General features: G+C 38.6%; 1 protein-coding gene across 8 annotated transcripts in view; it reads right to left on the bottom strand.

The window, feature by feature from the left end:
- Positions 1 to 21,810, bottom strand: part of SMAP1 (small ArfGAP 1) — a 201,727-nt gene that overhangs the window by 50,500 nt on the left and 129,417 nt on the right. For 7 of the 8 annotated variants that reach the window (XM_033217590.1, XM_033217588.1, XM_033217594.1 and 4 more), the window contains one exon: positions 19,760 to 19,840. The exons of the other annotated variant lie outside the window; for it this stretch is intronic. In XM_033217590.1, the coding sequence (XP_033073481.1) occupies positions 19,760 to 19,840 (81 nt within the window). The remainder of the gene's footprint in view (positions 1 to 19,759; positions 19,841 to 21,810) is intronic. 8 annotated transcript variants of the gene reach the window in all.

Here is a 21,810-nt window from a genome sequence, read left to right as displayed (position 1 = left end):
TTATAATTAAGAAAATGCTAATTTCTGATTCACTCAATCCTGTATTTTACTTTCCACCTAATGGTATTATAAACTTTATATTCGTAACTATATTTTTCCTTCTGGCATCCGAGTAAAACCTGAGAAAAAGATCTTGTGTCTGCAGCAGTCCCCCTTATCTAACGTTTTGCTTTCAGTGTCCTCAGTTACCTACAATCACTGTCAGAAACTATTAAATGGGAAATTCCAAAATTAAGCAATTCGTAAGTTTTAAATTGCACACGGTTCTGAGTAACATAATGAAATATTGTCCCAGCGATGTGAATCATCCCTTTGTCAAGCACATTCATGCTTTATACGCTACCCACCTGTTAGTCACTTAGTAGCCATCTCACTTATAGATCAAAAATCATGGTATATACAAGATTTGGTATGACCCAAGGTTTCACTGGCTACATCTTGGGACATATTCTCTGCAGATACGAGAGAGACTACTGTATACAGCTGGCCCTCCATTTCCATGGGTTCCACAAGTTCCAAAAAGCAAAACTTGAATTTGCCATGACAGGGTACTACATTGAATCCACAACAATAAAGGGATCTGCAGGCATTGTACCGTATTACTATAAGTAATCTAGAGATGATTTAAAGTATATGGGAGGATGTGCACTAAGTTATATGCAAATGGTATGCCATTTTAAATAAGGGACTTGAACATCCACATATTCTGGTATCTGTGTGTATGTGTGTCGACAGGGGTGGGGTCCTGGAACCAATCTCCCACAGGTATTGAAGGTCAACTATATTCAAAGGAAGCCTCGACTGATCTCACCGGTGCCCTCCCAAGGACTGCATAACAGGCAGGTTTTCATTTTTCTACCGAGACCCAGTTTCATGGATTTAGATTTTGAATCAACAATTCTCAAGTGAGAAGTGATTATGCTTCCCAGGGGGACATTTAGCGATGTCTCTGAAAACATTTTTTACTGTTAGGACTGGTAAGATGCTGCTGAACATCCTACAAGAAACAAAACAGCCTCCTGGCCACTCTATCCCTAATGCCAAAAATAGCACTTGGCATGTAGTAGGTACTCAGAAGTGTCCGAAAAGATTTACATGAGGAAACTGAGGCACAGAGTAGTTAGATATCTAGTAAACAGTAAAGTTGAAAATCAAAGTATTGTAATCAAGTGTAGGTTCTTCTATCTGCATCTTGTAGTAGTTTGTTAATATTTTTCAAAAGACTTTTAAAAGACCATATCCTTTGACCCAGCAATTCCAGTTTTAAAAATTGTTTGTAAGAAGTTATTACACAGTTGTACACAGATTATGTATACAGATTTTCATTATCCCAAAGAGAGACAAACTTTAAGCAGAGTCTTATTGTGCTCAGCGGAAGGTAAATTATGTTACATCCATTTAATGGAATGTTAGTAAAGACAGAAAGGCATAGTATATGTATCAGTAAGAAAAGGGGAGCCAGGTGCAGTGGCTTATGCCTGACTGAAAGTCAGGAGTTCAACACCAGCCCGGTCAACACAATGAGACCTCATCTCTAAGAAGCTTTTTAAAAAATTAGCCAGGCATGATGGCATGCTCCTGTAGTCCTAGCTACTTGGAAGACTGAGCAAGAGGATTCCCTTGGGCCCAGTCTGAGGCTACAGTGAGCTATGATCATACCACTGCTCTCCAGCCTGAATGAAATAGTGAGATCCTGTATTTAAAAAAGAAAAAAACAAAGAAAAGTCAGTCAAAATACTGTCAAATGACAAAGGGACAGAGTAGGTTACAAAATAATATGTATAATATGATCCCATGTGGTATATATATATATTCAAGGCATTAGTGATAATTTTTTCTAAGTGGTAACATTAATTTTTTCTTCTTGCTTACATGTATTTTGTGACTTCTTACAAATATATATGGTTTGAACATTATGGGGAAGTAGAAGAAAGAGACTATCAAAAACCTGCTAGGAGAGCCAGGCACATTGGTGTATGTCTGCAGTCCCAGCTAGTCAGGCGCAGGAGGCTGAGACAGAAGGATCCTTTGAACTCAGGAGTTCTAGGCATGCCTGAGTACCACAGAAAGACCCTATCTCAAGAAAAATAAAAGAAAGAAAATCTACTTGGAGGAAACACACATTTACCAATTTCTTGGTTAAAGAATAAGAAATCCTATACATTTACCAAACAGACAAATTATTTATTTTTACTTAGGGGTACCACTGTAATCTTTCCTACTTCAGAGGAAAGAGATTTTTTCTTTTTTAATGCTTCCTAGCTAAAGAAAGATGGGGATGGCCGGGCGCGGTGGCTCAAGCCTGTAATCCCAGCACTTTGGGAGGCCGAGACGAGCGGATCACGAGGTCAGGAGATCGAGACCATCCTGGCTAACACGGTGAAACCCCGTCTCCACTAAAAAAAAATACAAAAAACTAGCCGGGCGAGGTGGCGGGCGCCTGTAGTCCCAGCTACTCGGGAGGCTGAGGCAGGAGAATGGCGTAAACCCGGGAGGCGGAGCTTGCAGTGAGCTGAGATCCGGCCACTGTACTCCAGCCCGGGCGATAGAGCGAGACTCCGTCTCAAAAAAAAAAAAAAAAAAAAAGAAAGATGGGGAGTTGTTAACAGCAACTAGCATTCTATACCATAATAAAACTTGGACAACAGGGAAGCAACACTAAAATACTTCCTAAACCTAATACATAGTGATACTGAATCTATTATTTCCTTAAAAAAATCTATAAACAAAAGATTATCATCAAACTAATCTTGTTCTAAAATACATTCATGTATCATACGAAAGGTTTATTTAGATTAAAATACACTGAGAGCTTGGTGGGTGTGTAAATGTATCTGTCAGACTGCTAAACAACATAACCTATCAATCTAGCATCTGGCAATGAGCCATTTTAACTTTAATGATTTACTAAGAATAATTTATTCGATTTACAACTGGTTATTACTTTTACATTGTTATACTGAAATTTCAAGTTCAATAGATTTGTAATTGTTATCTTGTGCTTACATTATTAATAGGTTCGATGACATATTTATCAAGTACAAACGTATTTTTTAAATTGTACTAACATAAAAGATTTGTTCAATGAGGAAATTTGATGGCTGTTTTCATTTCTTTCCCAACTAATTATTTTTTAAATCGGTATTCATCTACATTATCTCCTTAAATACCCAAATACTTCAAATACTTGCTGTATCTTGAGATAAATGTATTGATGCTGGTAAGTATGTATTATCAAAAGTAGTGGTCTTCTCTTACAGTGTTACTGCTTCTCCACTTTCCTTCCTGGAATTTGTATTCTACTTTTATATACTTTGTGAATCGATTTTCTCTTAAAAACTTCAAGAAGCTAATGGCAAATATCTGCACAAGAGACATTATTTTACATTAAAAAATTCACAATACATACTTTAGGGACTCTGTGCCAAATGAAAACAATCTATTTTAAACTAAGAATACTCCACCAAGGCATATATACAAGAAACCAGTAGGTGTGTACACACATACACACAGACACACACACACACACACATAAAGAGAGAGAGAGAGAAATAGGCTGCACTAGGAATAAATGGTTATATTTTCTCCTAAATTACACTTTGTGTTTTAACAGAAAAAAAAAAAAAAACTGATTAAAGAGAGTAGTAACTAAGGTGGGCGAGAAACCAGTTTGAAATAATAATGAGGAAAAGTCACTGAATAAAAGCTAATTCTGTAGATATCTGAAATCCACCTTTCAGGATACTGTTAGATGATGTTTGGAATCAGCCCCTATGTTCAATAGGTGAAACAAGCAATTCTAAATTTAAAGCTATTTATTGGCAGAAGAGGCTCTAGAGATCATTGAGGCAAACCTTATCATTTAATAAATAAAGAAAACGAGCCTCTGTGCAGTTAAGTGACTGATGGATCAGGAGCCTGGCTCTCCACCTGACCCTGCTTCTTCCATGGCAACCGTTTCTCACTCTAAGGAGTTGGGGAAGGAAGTGTCTCAACAAATTTGGCTACCTGTTTTTAAAAATAGTTTTCATGGAACACATTCACTTTCTGCTTTCATGCTACAAGCAAACAGTAGTTGTGAAAGACACCTTACGGTCTACAGCTTAAAATATTTACTATCTGGTTCTTCACAGAAAAAAGTTTGCTGATTCCTACATTACATTTCTTAATATACGATCCGAAGTTTCAGAACTTTATACATAGTAAGTACAGTTGACCGCTGAACGACATGGGTTTAAACTGCATGGATACACTTACACGTGGATTTTTTTGCACCTCTGCCACCTCTGAGACAGGAAGACCAGCACCTTTTCTTCTTCTTCCTCCTCAGTCAACTCAACATGAAGATGATGATGATAAAAACCTTTATGATGATCTACTTCCACTTAATGAACAGTAAATATATTTTCTCTTCTTTCTGATTTTCTTAATAACATTTTATTTTCTCTAGCTTACTTTAAGAAGAATACAATATCTAATACATGTGACATACAAAATATGTATTGACTGTTTATGTTATTTATAAAGCTTCCAGTCAACAATAGGTTATTACTGGTCAAGTTTCTGAGGAATCAAAAGTTATATGAGGATTTTCATCTGCACAGTGGGGATCAGGGACACAACTCCAGCATTATTCTAGTGTCACTTGTATATATAATATGTTGTAATAAATAGTAGTGTAACCAGAAAAGAATAACAATCACCTTAAACAGGCTTAACTTTTTTTGCCAGCAAAGAAATGATTATTTTCCATGTTCCATGCTTTGATATATAAACCTTTGAGAAAACCTATAAAATTCAGAAATGTCCAAAGGAGAAATTAAAATCTGATTAAACTGAAAGATAACCCATAAAACATTCCTTTAATAGAGTACTCCTCATCTACAGAAACATATTTATAGATCATTGATTACTTGAGACACACCCTAGTACATAAATCTAAACTAAGTGAATTAACCAGAAATGTCCAATGAATGACAGAGTATTATAGAAAAAACGAAATTTACATACAATTTTCTACTGGCATATCTTAAGCATAAAAGAGAGATATCTATTTAAATATCAAAGGCATCTGCCTTATTAGTCACTTGATTCATTACATTTTTTAGGTTTTACCTTTCTCCTCCCAGAAAAAAAAAGTAAGCCTAGCTCCAACTGACCTAATTAGTAATAGTTGCTGGAACACTACAAAAATGTAAACCTCAATGAGACTTAGGTATAAACAAAATACAATTTAAACAAAAGTAGTAGACTGCTCAAGGAAAACAAGCTTACAGAAGGAAGAAGCGGCTAACTAGAAACTAACAAATCAATGAAAGTTATTAATTCCCTAATTAGCATAGTATGGGATGAGGTTACATATGAACACAGTTCTTTTATAGGGAAGCCTGGATAATTCATTATAAAATTATGTAGAATGTACAATAGCACTTTAAATTGCAAGAAGAAAGGAACCTAAAGACATATATGTCAAATGGAAATACACGCACACACACACACACACAACACAGGGCTTGAAACCAGAAGACCTGGGTTCAAATTCCTGAGCTGCCAGCAACTGCTAACACTGAGCAACTCACTTCTGAGAGACTTTAGGTTCTTCGAGGATTTAGTTTACTTCTTTATAAAATAAGGAACTTAAACGAGATAAGTATGGTTCCTTCCAACTCCCAAATAATATATATTTAACTGCTTATTAAGCTATTACAATGTGTCAAGAACTATATTAATGGCTTTAATTACTTATAGAAATAAGTTTGACTTGAAAAAACCAATTCTAGAATAAATAAGTCCTGTCAAGCACCTTCTTTCAAACACATGAAGAGGTGGATCTTCATCCAAGATGGCTGAATAGGAACATCCAGTCTGCACCTCCCAGCGTGATCGACACAGAAGATGGGTGATTTCTGCATTTCCAACTGAGGTACCTGGTTCATCTCACTGGGACTGGTTGCACAGTGGGTGCGGCCCACAGAGGGCGAGCTGAAGCAGGGCGGGGCATCACCTCACTGGGAAAGCACAAGGGGTCTGGGATTTCCCTTTCCTAGCAAAGGGAAGCCATGACAGACTGTACCTGGAAAAACGGGATACTCCTGCCTAAACACTGTGCTTTTCCCATGGTCTTAGCAACTGATAGACCAGGAAATTCTCTCCTGTGCCTGGCTTGGCAGGTCCCACACTCACTACTAGCGCAGCAGTCTGAGATCGAACTGCGAAGCTGCAGCCAGGCAAGGGGACACGCATCCGCTCTTGCTGAGGCTTCAGTAGGTAAACAAAATGGCTGGGAAGCTCAAACTTGATAGAGCCCACCGCAGCTCAGCAAGGCTCACTGCCTCTATAGACTCCACCTCAGTGGGCAGGGCATAGCTGAATAAAAGGCAGCAGAAACTTCTGCAGACTTAAACGTCCCTCCCTGACAGCTCTGAAGAGAGCAGTGGTTCTCCCAGCATAGCATTTGAGCTCTGAGAATGGACACACTTGCCTCCTCAAGAGGGTCCCTGACCCCCATGTAGCCTAACTGGGAGACACCTCCCAGTACCGGCTGACAGACACCTCACACAGGTGGGTACTCCTCTGGCATGAAGCTTCCAGAGGAAGGATCAGGCAGCAGTATTTAGTGCTCTTCAATATTTGCTGTTCTGCAGCCTCTGCTGGTGATACCCAAGCAAACAGAGTCTGGAGTGGACCTCAAGCAAACACCAACAGACTTGCAGTGGAGGGACCTGACTGTTAGAAGGAAAACTAACAAGGAGAAAGGAATAGCATCAGTATCAACAAAAAGGAGATCCACACCAAAACCCCATCTGTAGGTCACCAATATCAAAGACCAAAGATAGATAAAACTACAAAGATGGGGAGAAATCAGGGCAGAAAAGCTGAAAATTCTAAAAACCAGAGCGCCTCTTCTCCTCCAAAGGATCACAGCTCCTCGCCAGCAACGGAATAAAGCTAATGGAGAATGACTTTGATGAGTTGACAGCAGTAGGCTTCAAAAGGTCGGTAATAACAAATTTCTCGGAGCTAAAGGAATATGTTCTAACCCATCGCAAGAAAGCTAAAAACCTTGAAAAGAGGTTAGACGAATGGCTAACTGGAATAAACAGTGCAGAGAAGACCTTAAAAGACCTGATGGATCTGAAAACCATGGCACGAGAACTTTGTGACACATGCACAAGCTTCAGTAGCTGATTCCATCAAGTGGAAGAAAGGATATCAGTGATTAAAGATCAAATTAATGAAATAAAGCGAGAAGACAAGATTAGAGAAAAAAGAGTAAAAAGAAATCAACAAACACTCCAAGAAATATGAAACTATATGAAAAGACCAAATACGTCAGACTGATGTTCCTGAAAGGGATGGGAAGAATAGAACCAAGTGAGAAAACGCTCTTCAGGATATTGTCCAGGAGAACTTACCCAACCTAGCAAGACAGACCAACATTCAAATTCAGGAAAAACAGAGAACACCACAAAGATACTCTTGAAGAAGAGCAACCCCAAGACACAAAAGTGGCAGATTCACCAGGGTTGAAATGAAGGAAAAAGTGTTCAGGGCAGCCAGAGAGAAAGGTCAGGTTACCAACTAAGGGAAGTCCATCAGACTAACAGCGGTCTCTCGGCAGAAACCTTACAAGTCAGAAGAGAGTGGGGGCAAACATTCAACATTCTGAAAGAAAAGAATTTTTAACCCAGAATTTCATATCCAGTCAAACGAAGTTTCACAAGAGAAGGAGAAATAAAATCCTTTACGGACAAGCAAATGCTGAGAGATTTTGTCACCACCAGGCCTGCCTTACAAGAGCTCCTGAAGGAAGTACTAAACATGGAAAGGAACAACCAGTACCAACCACTGCAAAAACATGCCAAATCGTAAAGACCATTGAAGCTATGAAGAAACTGCATGAATTAATGGACAAAATAACCACCTAACAGCACAATGACAGAATTAAATTCACACATAACAATATTAACCTTAAATGTAAATGAGCTAAATGCCCCAATTAAAAGACACAGACTGACAAATTAGATAAGAGTCAAGACCCATCAGGTGCTGTATTCAGGAGACCCATCTCACGTGTAGAGACAGACACAGGCTCAAAATAAATGGATAGAGGAAGATTTACCAAGCAAATGAACAGCAAAAAAAACAGGGGTTGCAATCCTAGTCTCTGATAAAACAGACTTTAAACCAACAAAGATCAAAAGAGACAAAAAAGGCCATTACATAATGGTAAAGGGATCAATTCAACAAGAAGAGCTAACTATCCTAAATATATATGCACCAAATACAGGAGCACCCAGATTCACAAAGTGAGTACTTGGAGACCTACAAAGAGGCTTAGACTCCCACACAATAATAATGGGAGACTTTAACACCTCGCTGTCAATATTAGGCAAATCAACAAGACACAAGGTTAATAAGGATATTCAGGACTTGAACTCAGCTCTGTACCAAGCGGACCTAATAGATATCTATAGAACTCTCTACCCCAAATCAACAGGATATACATTCTTCTCAGCACCACATCACATTTATTCTAAAATTGACCACATAACTGGAAGTAAAGCACTGCTCAGCAAATGCAAAAGAACAGAAATCACAACTATCTCTCAGACCAAATCCAATCAAATTAGAACTCAGGATTAAGAAACTAATTCAAAACCACACAATTACATGGAAACTGAACAACCTGCTCCTGAATAACTACTGGATGAATAATGAAATGAAGGCAGAAATAAAGATGTTCTTTGAAACCAATGAGAACAAAGATACAACATACCAGAATCTCTGGGACACATTTAAGGCACTGTGTAGAGGGAAATTTACAGCACTAAATGGCCACAAGAGAAAGCAGGAAAGATCTAAAATTGACACCCTAACGTCACAATTAAAAGAACTAGAGAAGCAAGAGCAAACACATTCAAAAGCTAGCAGAAGGCAAGAAATAACTAAGATCAGAGCAGAACTGAAGGAGATGGAAACATAAAAACCTCTCAAAAAATCAATGAATCCAGGAGGTGGTTTTTTGAAAATATCAACAAAATTGATAGACTGCTAGCAAGACTAATAAAGAAGAAAAGAAAGAAGAATCAAATAGACGCAATAAAAAATGATAAAGGGGATATCACCACCGACCCCACAGAAATACAAACTACCATCAGAGAATACTATAAACACCTCTACGCAAATAAACTAGTAAATCTAGAAGAAATTGATACATTCCTGGACACATACACCCTCCCAAGACTATATCAGGGAGAAGCTGAATCTCTGAATAGACCAATAACAGGCTCTAAAATTGAGGCAATAATTAATAGCCTACCAATCAAAAAAAGTCCAGGACCAGACGGATTCACAGTCAAATTCTACCAGAGGTACAAAGAGGAGCTGGTACCATTCCTTCTGAAACTATTCTAATCAATAGAAAAAGAGGGAATCCTCCCTAACTCATTTTATGAGGCCAACATCATCCTGATACCAAAGCCTGGCAGAGACACAACAAAAAAAGAGAATTTTAGACCAATATCCCTGATGAACATCGATGCAAAAATCTTCAATAAAATACCAGCACACTGAATCCAGCAGCACATCAAAAAGCTTATCGACCACAATCAAGTTGGCTTCATGATTCAAAGCTAGTTCAACAACCGGAAATCAATAAACATAATCCATCACCGACACAGAACCAATGACAAAAACCACATGATTATTTCAATAGATGCAGAAAAGGCCTATGAAAAATTCAACAGCCCTTCATGCTAAAAACTCTCAATAAACTAAGTATTGATGGAATGTATCTCAAAATAATAAGAGCTCAACAAGAGTACTCAATTAGGAAAAGGGGAAGTCAAACTGTCCCTGTTTGCAGATGACATGGTTGTATATTTAGAAAACGCCATTGTCTCAGCCCCAAATCTCCTTAAGCTGAGAAGCAACTTCAGCAAAGTCCCAGGATACAAAATCAAGGTACAAAAATCACAAGCATTCCTATACAACAATGACAAACAGAGCACTAAATCATGAGTGAACTCCCATTCACAATTGCTACAAAGAGAATAAAATACCTAGGAATCCAGCTTACAAGAGATGTAAAGGACCTCTTCAAGGAGAACCACAAACCACTGCTCAACGAAATAGGAGGACACAAACAAATGGAAGAACATTTCATGCTCATGGATAGGAAGAATCAATATCGTGAAAGTGGCCATATTGTCCAAGGTAATTTATAGATTCAATGCCATCCCCATTAAGCTACCAATGACTTTCTTCACAGAATTGGAAAGAACTACTTTAAAGTTCATATGGAACCAAAAAAGAGCCCGCATAGCCAAGACAATCCTAAGCCAAAAGAACAAAGCTGGAGGCATCATGCTACCTGATTTCAAACTATACTACAAGGCTACAGTAACCAAAACAGCATGATACTGGTACCAAAACAGAGAGATACACGAATGGAACAGAACAGAGGCCTGAGAAATAATACCACACATCTACAACCATCTGATCTTTGACAAACCTGACAAAAACAAGAAATGGGGAAAGGATTGCCTATTTAATAAATGGTGCTGGGAAAACTGTCTAGCTATAAGTAGAAAGCTGAAACTGGATCCCTTCTTACACCCTATAAAAAAAATTCATTCAAGATGGATTACAGACTTAAATGTTAGACCTAAAACCATAAAAACCCTAGAAGAAAACCTAGGCAATACCATGCAGGACCCATAGGCATGGGCAAGGACTTCATGTCTAAAACACCACAAGCAATGGCAACAAAAGCCAAAATTGACAAATGGGATCTAATTAAACTAAAGAGCTGCACAGCAAAAGAAACTACCATCAGAGTGAACAGGCAACCTACAGAATGGGAGAACATTTCTGCAATCTACTCATCTGACAAAGGGCTAATATCCAGAACCTACAAAGAACTTAAACAAATTTACAAGAAAAAAACCAACAACCCCATCAAAAAGTGGGCAAAGGATACGAACAGACACTTCTCAAAAGAAGACATTGCATTTATGCAGCCAACAGACACATGAAAAAATACTCATCATCACTGGTCATTACCGAAATGCAAATGAAAACCACAGAGAGATACCATCTCATGGTAGTCAGAATGGCGATCATTAAAAAGTCAGGAAACAACAGGTGCTGGACAGGATGTGGAGAAATAGGAACACTTTTACACTGCTGGTGGTGGTGTAAATTACTTCAGCCATTCTGGAAGAGAGTGTGGCGATTCCTCAAGGATCTAGAACTCGAAATACCATTTGACCCTGCCATGCCATTACTGGGTATATACCCAAAGGATTGTAAATCATGCTGCTATAAAGACACACGCACACGTATGTTTATTGCAGGACTATTCACAATAGCAAAGACTTGGAACTAACCCAAATGTCCATCAATGACAGACTGGATTATGAAAATGTGGCACATATACACCATGGAATACTATGCGCCATAACAAAAGGACGAGTTCATGTCCTTTACAGGGACATGGATGAAGTTGGAAACCATCATTCTCAGCAAACTATCGTAAGGACAGAAAACCAAACATCGCAAGTTCTCACTCATAGGTGGGAACTGAACAATGAGAACACTTGGACACAGGGCAGGGAACATCACACACTGGGGCCTGTCAAGGGGTGGGGGGCTGTGGGAGGGATAGCATTAGGAGAAATACCTAATTTAAATGACGAGTTGATGAGTGCAGCAAACCAACATGGCACATGTATAACTGTGTAACAAACCTGCATGTTGTGCACATGTACCCTAGAACTTAAAGTATAATAATTAAAAAATTAAAATAAAATAAATTAAAACAGAAACAAAATTAGCCATAATGAAGAAATAAGGTATTTGCAAACACTTAACTGAAAAAGGACTAGCATCTCCTATACGTATGTATATGTGTATAGACAGCTACAAATCAATGAGGAAAAGCAGGCAATCCAACAGAAAAATTGGCAAAAGACCTGAACCAAGCCTATGAAAAGGAAGATTTTTGTTTTTCATTCCCTTCTGTATTTTTTTTTTTAAAGGGGTCTTGCTGTATTATCCATGCTGGATCCAGTGCAGTGGCTATTCACAGGTATGATCATAGCACACTGCAGCCTCAAATTCCTGGGCTAAAGTGATCCTCCCACCTCAGCCTCCCAAGTAGCTGGGGACTACAGATGTGCACCATCATACCCCATTTAAAGTTCCACCTTTTAAAAAACATGTGCCATATTTTCACATGTATTATTTTCATTTTTTAAATGTAAAATAAATGAAGCTATAGTGAAAAAAAGAAAGCAAAAAAGACATGAAAAGGCACCGAGTCTCATTTTGTAATCAAGGAAATGAACACTAAAATTTAATGAGATACCATTACATACTCACCGTATCACAAATGCTAAAATCCCTGACTGACAACACTATGTGTTTCAGAGAACGTGAAGTTACTTTGATGGTAAGAGTACCTTTGGTATACACTTTGGAAAAATGTTTGACATTATCCAGTAAACTTGAAGATGCACATACTTTATGATGCAGAAATTCCACTAGTAAGTCACCCTAAAAAAATACAAGCTTAGATTCCATATACAAAAGTTTCAAAGCAGCATTATTTAGAATAGTTAAAACCTCTAGATAATCCAAATGTTGAACAGCAGAATGGACCTTCTTTCTTATATACAGTACTTCTATTATGTACTTTAATGGATGTACTTTTGCAGTATGCAATTTATGCCTCAACAAAGTTGATTTTTAAAATTTCAACAACTATCGCTTCTCGGCCTTTTGGCTAAGATCAAGTGTAAAATTTCAACAACTAAAATCAAGGATGCTCCCTTTACTGACAATTCTCTTAGTATGATTCCATGCTCTTATGATGAAATGCATTCAAAGCCAAACCACCATGAATATTTAACCAATCCCTTTACAAAGTACAACGTTCTCACTACCTCTGCTTCACCTAATCACATCTATCCTGCATATCCCTGCTAAAATAATCTTCAAAAACACCTTCTGAATTAGGAGTACCATGTGCTTTAGAACTTGAAGTGCTGCTCACAGCCTTTCCTCCCCCCAGAAGAATAAACATTTACAATTTGAGTTGAATCTACCACTCTGGTCTTATTTTTCACTACTTTCTATATACAGACAAATCCTTTTCTTAAAATTCACTATTTTTCTAAACATATTTTATTTACACTTTTCATGCATTCTTTAGGCTGTTCTCTTAAACATGTACCCCTGTCTTCCACCTTAATCCTACCTATGATTTAAGAGGTAGCTCAAAGGCTAACCTTAAGCACAGAGTCTTTTCTGAAGCTCCTTTCATTTACGTCTCTTCATTCTCTAAAATTCTAAGTCTTCTAAGTCTGTGTATGAAAGCTAAAAACACCATTCTCGATGTCATTCACAGGAGAGTACCTGCCTCCAAGGAACTCAGATAATTTACACCCACACATATAGATAACTGATGGCAAATAATATAGGGACAAGCTAGAAGGACATGCTGAGCACACAGCATTCACTCAACAATTGCTTGTTGAAAATAATGATTATTTACATATTATAAATATCCAGAAAGTCACTAATATGTAAGTATACAAATAAAATGGTAATCCTAATAGATTTAAAAAAAAAAAAGAATCTGAGATCCATGCCAAGATGGCCGAATAGGAACAGCTCCGGCCTCCAGCTCCCAGCATGAGTGACACAGAAGACGGGTGATTTCTGCATTTCCAACTGAGGTACCGGGTTCATCTCACTGGGGCATGAACACAACACCTGGAAAATCGGGTCACTCCCACCCTAATACAGGCTTTACCAAGGGTCTTAGCAAACGGCACACCAGGAGATTATATCCCGCACCAGGCTCGGAGGGTCCCACGCCCACAGAGCCTTCCTGGTTGCTAGCACAGCTAGCACAGCAGTCTGAGATCTAACTGCAAGGCAGCAGTGAGACTGGGGGAGGGGTGACCACCATTGCTGAGGCTTAAGTAGGTAAACAAAGCAGCCGGGAAGCCCGAACTGGGTGGAGCCCACGGCAGTTCAAGGAGGACTGCCTGCCTCTGCAGACTGCACCTCTGGGGACAGTTCATAGCCAAACAAAAGGCAGCAGAAACCTCTGCAGATATAAATGTCCCTGTCTGACAGCTTTGAAGAGAGCAGTGGTTTTCCCAGCACAGAGTTTGAGACCTGAGAATGGACAGACTGTCTGCTCAAGTGGGTCCCTGACTCCCGAGTAGCCTAACTGGGAGACATCCCCCCAACTAGGGGCAGACTGACACCTCACACCTCACACGGCTGGGTACACCTCTGAGACAAACCTTCCAGAGGAACGATCAGACAGCAACATTTGCTGTTCAGCAATATTCACTCTTCTGCAGTTTCCGCTGCTGATACCCAGGCAAACAAGGTCTGGAGGGGACCTCAAGCAAACTCCAACTGACCTGCAGCTGAGGGTCCTGACTGTTAGAAGGAAAAACAAACAGAAAGGACATCCACACCAAAACCCTATCTGTACATCACCATCATCAAAGACCAAAGGTAGATAAAACCACAAAGATGGGGAAAAAGCAGTACAGAAAAGCTGGAAATTCTAAAAATCAGAGCACCTCTCCCCCTCCAAAGGAATGCAGCTCCTCTCCAGCAATGGAACAAAGCTGGACAGAGAATGACTTTGACGATTTGAGAGAAGAACATTTCAGACAATCAGACTTCTCTGAGTTAAAGGAGGAATTACGAACCCAGTGCAAAGAAACTAAAAACCTTGAAAAAAGATTTGACGAATGGCTAACTAGAATAACCAATGCAGAGAAATCTTTAAACGACCTGATAGAGATGAAAACCATGACACAAGAACTACGTGACAAATGCACAAGATTCAGTAACCGGCTCGATCAACTGGAAGGAAGGGTATATCAGTGATTGAAGATCAAATGACTGAAATGAAGCAAGAAGAGAAGTTTACAGAAAAAAGAGTAAAAAGAAATGAACAAAGCCTCCAAGAAATATGGGACTATGTGAAAAGATCAAATCTACGTCTGAGTGGTGTATCTGAAAGTGACGGGGAGAATGGAACCAAGTTGGAAAACATTCTGCAGAGCATTATCCAGGAGAACTTCCCCAACCTAGCAAGGCAGACCAACATTCAAATTCAGGAAATACAGAGAACACCACAAAGATACTCCTCGAGAAGAGCAACTCCAACACACATAACTGTCAGATTCACCAAAGTTGAAATGAAGGAAAAAATGTTAAGGGCAGCCAGAGAGAAAGGTCAGGTTACCCACAAAGGGAAGTCCACCAGACTAACAGCAGATCTCTCAGCAGAAACTCTACATGCCACAAGACAGTGGGGGCCAATTTTCAACATTCTTAAAGAAAAGAATTTTCAACCCGGAATTTCATATCCAGCCAAATTCAGTTTCATAAGTGAAGGAGAAATAAAATCCTTTACAGACAAGCAAATGCTGAGAGATTTTGTCACCACCAGGCCTGCCCTACAAGAGCTCCTGAAGGAAGCACTAAACATGGAAAGGAACAACCGGTACCAGCCACTACAAAAACATGCCAAAATGTAAAGGCTATTGATGCTAGGAAGAAACTGCATCAACTAACGAGCAAAATAACCAGCTAACATAATAACAGGATTAAGTTCACACATAACAATATTAACCTTAAATATAAACAGGCTAAATGCTCCAATTATAAGACACAGACTGCCAAATGGGATAAAGAGTCAAGACCCATCAATTTGCTGTATCCAGGAGACCCATCTCACATGCAGAGACACACACAGGCTCTAAATAAAGGGATGGAGGAAGATCTATTAAGCAAATGGAAAACAAAAAAAGGCAGGGGTTGCATCCTAGTCTCTGATAAAACAGACTTTAAACCAACAAGATCAAAACAGACAAGAAGGCCATTACATAATGGTAAAGGGATCAATTCACAAAAAGAGCTAACTATCCTAAATATATTGCACCAAATTCAGGGGCACCTAGATTCATAAAGCAAGCCCTTGGAGACTTACAAGAGACTTCGACTCCCATACAATAATAATGGGAGACTTTAACACCCCGCTGTCAACATTAGACAAATCAACAAGACAGAAAGTTAACAAGGATATCCAGGAATTGAACTCAACTCTGCACCAAGCTGACCTAATAGACATCTACAGAACTCTCCACCCCAAATCAACAGAACATACATTATTCTCAGCACATCGCACTTATTCCAAAACTGACCACATAGTTAGAAGGCACTCCTCAGCAAACGTAAAAGAATAGAAATTATAACAAACTGTCTCTCAGACCACAGTGCAATCAAACTAAAATTCAAGATTAAGATACTCACTCAAAAACACTCAACTACATGGAAACTGAACAACCTGCTCCTGAATAACTACTTGGTACATAACAAAATGAAGGCAGAAATAAAGATGTTCTTTGAAACCAATGAGAACAAAGATACAACATACCAGAATCTCTGGGACACATTTAAGGCACTGTGTGGAGGGAAATTTATAGCACTAAATGGCCACAAGAGAAAGCAGGAAAGATCTAAAATTGACACCCTAACGTCACAATTAAAAGAACTAGAGAAGCAAGAGCAAACACATTCAAAAGCTAGCAGAAGGCAAGAAATAACTAAGATCAGAGCAGAACTGAAGGAGATAGAGACACAAAAAACCCTCCAAAAAAATCAATGAATCCAGGAGCTGGTTTTTTGAAAAGATCAACAAAATTGATAGACTGCTAGCAAGACTAATAAAGAAGAAAAGAGAGAAGAATCAAATAGACGCAATAAAAAATGATAAAGGGGATGTCACCACTGGCCCCACAAAAATACAAACTACCATCAGAGAATACTATAAACACCTCTACGCAAATACACTAGAAAACCTAGAAGAAACGGATAAATTCCGGGACACATACACTCTCCCAACACGAAAACAGGGAGAAGTTCAATCTCTGAATAGACCAGTTAACAGGCTCTGAAAGTGAGGCAATAATTAATAGCCTACCAACCAAAAAAAGTCCAGGACCAGACAGATTCACAGCCAAATTCTACCAGAGGTACAAGGAGGAGCTGGTACCATTCCTTCTGAAATTATTCCAATCAACAGAAAAAGAGGGAATGCTCCCTAACTCATTTTATGAGGCCAACATCATCCTGATACCAAAGCCTCGCAGAGACGCAACAAAAAAAAGAGAATTTTAGACCAATATCCCTGATGAACATTGATGCAAAAATCTTCAATAAAATACTGGCAAACCGAATTCAGCAGTACATCAAAAAGCTTATCCACAAGGATCAAAAAGCTTATCCCAGGAAGTGGGCTTCATTCCTGGGATGCAAGGCTGGTTCAACATTCGCAAATCAATAAACGTAATCCAGCATATAAACAGAACCAAAGACAAAAACCACATGATTATCTCAATAGATGTAGAAAAGGCCTTTGACAAAATTCAACAGCCCTTCATGCTAAAAACTCTCAATAAATTCGGTATTCATGGAATGTATCTCAAAATAATAAGAGCTATTTATGACAAACCCACAGCCAATATCATACTGAATGGGGAAAAACTGGAAGCATTCCACTTGAAAACTGGCATAAGACAGGGATGCCCTCTCTCACCACTCCTATTCAACATAGTATTGGAAGTTCTGGCTAGAGCAATCAGGCAACAGAAAGAAATAAAGGGTATTCAATTAGGAAAAGAGGAAGTCAAATTGTCCCTGTTTGCACATGACATGACTGTATATTTAGAAAACCCCATCGTCTCAGCCCCAAATCTCCTTAAGCTGATAAGCAACTTCAGCAAAGTCCCAGGATACAAAATCATGTGCAAAAGTCACTAGCATTCTTACACACCAATAACAGAAAAACAGAGAGCCAAATCATGAGTGAACTCCCATTCACAATCGCTACAAAGAGAATAAAATACCTAGTAAGCCAACTTACAAGGGATGTAAAGGACCTCTTCAAGGAGAACTACAAACCACTGCTCAATGAAATAAAAAAGAACACAAACAAATGGAAGAACATTTCATGCTCATGGATAGGAAGAATCAATATCGTGAAAATGCCCATACTGCCCAAGGTAATTTATAGATTCAGTGCCATCCCCATTAAGCTACCAATGACTTTCTTCACAGAATTGGAAAAAAACTACTTTAAAGTTCATATGGAACCAAAAAAGAGCCCGCATTGTCAAGAAAATCCTAAGCCAAAAGAACAAAGCTGGAGGCATCACGTACCTGATTTCAAACTGTATTTTACACGGCTACAGTAACCAAAACAGAGATACAGACCAATAGAACACAACAGAGTCCTCAGAAATAATACCACACATCTACAACCATCTGATCTTTGACAAACCTGACAAAAACAAGAAATGGGGAAAGGATTGCCTATTTAATAAATGGTGCTGGGAAAACTGTCTAGCTATAAGTAGAAAGCTGAAACTGGATCCCTTCTTACACCCTATAAAAAAATTCATTCAAGATGGATTACAGACTTAAATGTTAGACCTAAAACCATAAAAACCCTAGAAGAAAACCTAGGCAATACCATGCAGGACATAGGCATGGGCAAGGACTTCATGTCTAAAACACCACAAGCAATGGCAACAAAAGCCAAAATTGACAAATGGGATCTAATTAAACTAAAGAGCTGCACAGCAAAAGAAACTACCATCAGAGTGAACAGGCAACCTACAGAATGGGAGAACATTTCTGCAATCTACTCATCTGACAAAGGGCTAATATCCAGAACCTACAAAGAACTTAAACAAATTTACAAGAAACAAACAACCCCATCAAAAAGTGGGCAAAGGATATGAACAGACACTTCTCAAAAGAAGACATTGCATTTATGCAGCCAACAGACACATGAAAAAATGTTCATCATCATTTTTTGATGATGATAAACATCAAAAAATGCAAATGAAGAAATGCAAATTTCTTTTGCATTTCAGAGAAATGCAAATGAAAACCACAAAGAGATACCATCTCACACCAGTTAGAATGGCGATCATTAAAAAGTCAGGAAACAACAGGTGCTGGACAGGATGTGGAGAAATAGGAACACTTTTACACGGTTGGTGGCATTGTAAACTAGTTCAACCATTGTGGAAGACAGTGTGGCGATTCCTCAAGGATCTAGAACTCGAAATACCATTTGACCCTGCCATGCCATTACGAGGTATATACCCAAAGTATTATAAATCATGCTGCTATAAAGACACACGCACACATATGTTTATTGTGGCACTATTCACAATAGCAAAGACTTGGAACTAACCCAAATGTCCATCAATGACAGACTGGATTAAGAAAAGTGGCACATATACATCATGGAATACTATGCAGCCATAAAAAAGGATGAGTTCATGTCCTTTGTAGGGACATGGATGCAGCTGGAAACCATCATTCTCAGCAAACTATCACAAGAACAGAAAACCAAACACTGTACATTCTCACTCATAGGTGGGAATTAAACAATGAGAACACTTGGACACAGGAAGGGGAACATCACACACCGGGGCCTGTTGTGAGGTGGGGGAAGCGGGGAGGGATAGCATTAGGAGATATACCTAATGTAAATGACAAGTTAATGGGTGCAGCACACCAACATGGCACATGTATACATATGTAACAAACCTGCACGTTGTGCACATGTACTCTAGAACTTAAAGTATAATAAAAAAAATAATAAAATAATAAAATAAAATAATTTTAAAAAGAATTTTACCTTTTCAGTTGTAAGTGGTTTTGCCGGTTTTTCTGGCTCCTTTTCTCTCTTTTTCTCTTCCTTTTTTTTTTCCTTTTCTTTCTAAAACACAGCCCAAAGTTTTGATAAGTTTACTTTTTTTAAAAATGGCAACTTTTGACTCATTTTTATTAGCGTCATCATTTTAAAAAGGTAGAAATATTCAGTAATTACAATATCTGTGTGCTACTGAAATATAATAGTAAATAAACATAGCAAATTCATATTCTCATTGAGGTTATATGCTGATGACAGCAAAGAATATCTGTTAAAAAATTAAGACAGAGGCACAGAGTTAAGACAATTTAGAACTTCTTTGATATATTAGGGTTTGTTTCGTGTTTGTTTTAAATGAATGAGCTCTCCATTCAATAAATTCTCACTATATCCTTCTATTAGGTTCGACTTCCTAACAGCAATCACGCAGTTGAATTATGAATGAGAAAAAAAAAAACTAAGTGATAGGACAGACTTCTTTATTACACAAAGATAAATTATAATAGGTAAATATAAGGGGAAGACTATAAAATCCATTTTTTTAATCACAAAATATCTTCAGTGTTGCAGGAAGTTAGGGACCCCTAACGGAGGGACAAGCTGGAGCTACGGCAGAGGAACATAAATTGTGAAGATTTCATGGACATTTATCACTTCCCTAATAATACTCTTATAATTTCTTACACCTGTCTTACTTTAATCTCTTAATCCTGTTATCTTCATAAGCTGAGGATGTACATCACCTCAGGTCCACTGTGATGACTGCGTTAACTGTACAAATTGATCGTAAAACATGTGTGTCTGAACAATATGAAATCAGTGCACCTTGAAAAAGAATAGAATAACAGCGATTTTAGGGAACAAGGGAAGACAACCATAAGGTCTGAGTGCCTGTCGGGTCGGGCAAAAAAAGTCATAATTTTCTTCTTGCAGAGAGCCTATAAACAGACGTGCAAGCAGGGAAGAGATCACTGAATTCTTTTCCTAGCAAGGAATATCGATATTAATACTCTAGGAAGAGAATTGCATTCCTGGGGGGAGGTCTATAAACAGCCCCTCTGGGAGTGTCTGTCTTATGCGGTTGAGATAAGGACTGAAATAGGCCCTGGTCTCCTGCAGTACCCTCAGGCTTATTAGGGTGGGGAAAAAAACAGTCTGATAAATTTGAGGTCAGACTGGTTCTCTGCTCTCAAACCCTGTTTTCTGTTGTTTAAGATGTTTATCAAGACAACATGTGCACAGCTGAACATAGACCCTTACCAGGAGTTTTTGATTTTGACCTTTGCCTTGTGATCTTTATTGGTCTCAGAAGCATGTGATCTTTGTTCTCCTTTTTGTCCTTTGAAGTATGTGATCTTTGTGACCTACTCCCTGTTTGTACACCCCCTCCCCTTCTGAAGTCCTTAATAAAAACCTGCTGGTTTTGTGGCTCAGGTGGGCATCACTGTCCTACCATGATGTATGATGTCACCCCTGGCGGCCCAGCTGTGAAATTCCTCTCTTTGTACTCTTTTTCTTTATTTCTCAGGCTGGCTGACACTTAGGGAAAAATAGAAAGAACCTACGTTGAAATATTGGGGTGGGTTCCCCTGATACTTCAGTCTATCATCACAGATTCTGCTTCAAAAACAGGGGCAAATACAGTGATTTTCTCATGAGAAAAAGAATGTTCAAGATAGTGCTTGGGGACCACAGCCAACTAACTAGTGTAAGGCAGTAGAGGTAAAGTATAAATGGCATTATGATAGTCACAATTTGCATTTCCAATAAGGATTAGATATAATGTTAAAAACTTAACGATTAAAAGTATCAACAATAAATCTTAAGGGCCAAAAGAGGAAAATGAAAAGAGGTTAAACAAAGAGCATTCATAAGGCATTCAGAGGAAAGAGATGACTAGAAACTGAGAACTGAAAGTCTACTGCAACTAAACACTAATCTGGCCCTTAGTTTCTTGACAGCAAAAAAAGAAAAGACAAACTGATGAACCTAGGGAAGGCAGCATGATAAACATGCAGAACTTACTCAAAATACCT

The sequence above is a fragment of the Trachypithecus francoisi genome, unplaced genomic scaffold, assembly GCF_009764315.1.
Source record: "Trachypithecus francoisi isolate TF-2019V2 unplaced genomic scaffold, Tfra_2.0 Lachesis_group10, whole genome shotgun sequence".
In the NCBI taxonomy this organism is placed as follows: Eukaryota; Metazoa; Chordata; class Mammalia; order Primates; family Cercopithecidae; genus Trachypithecus; species Trachypithecus francoisi.
Note: the sequence above shows the minus strand (reverse complement) of the source record. Positions and strands in the feature narration are given on the sequence as shown.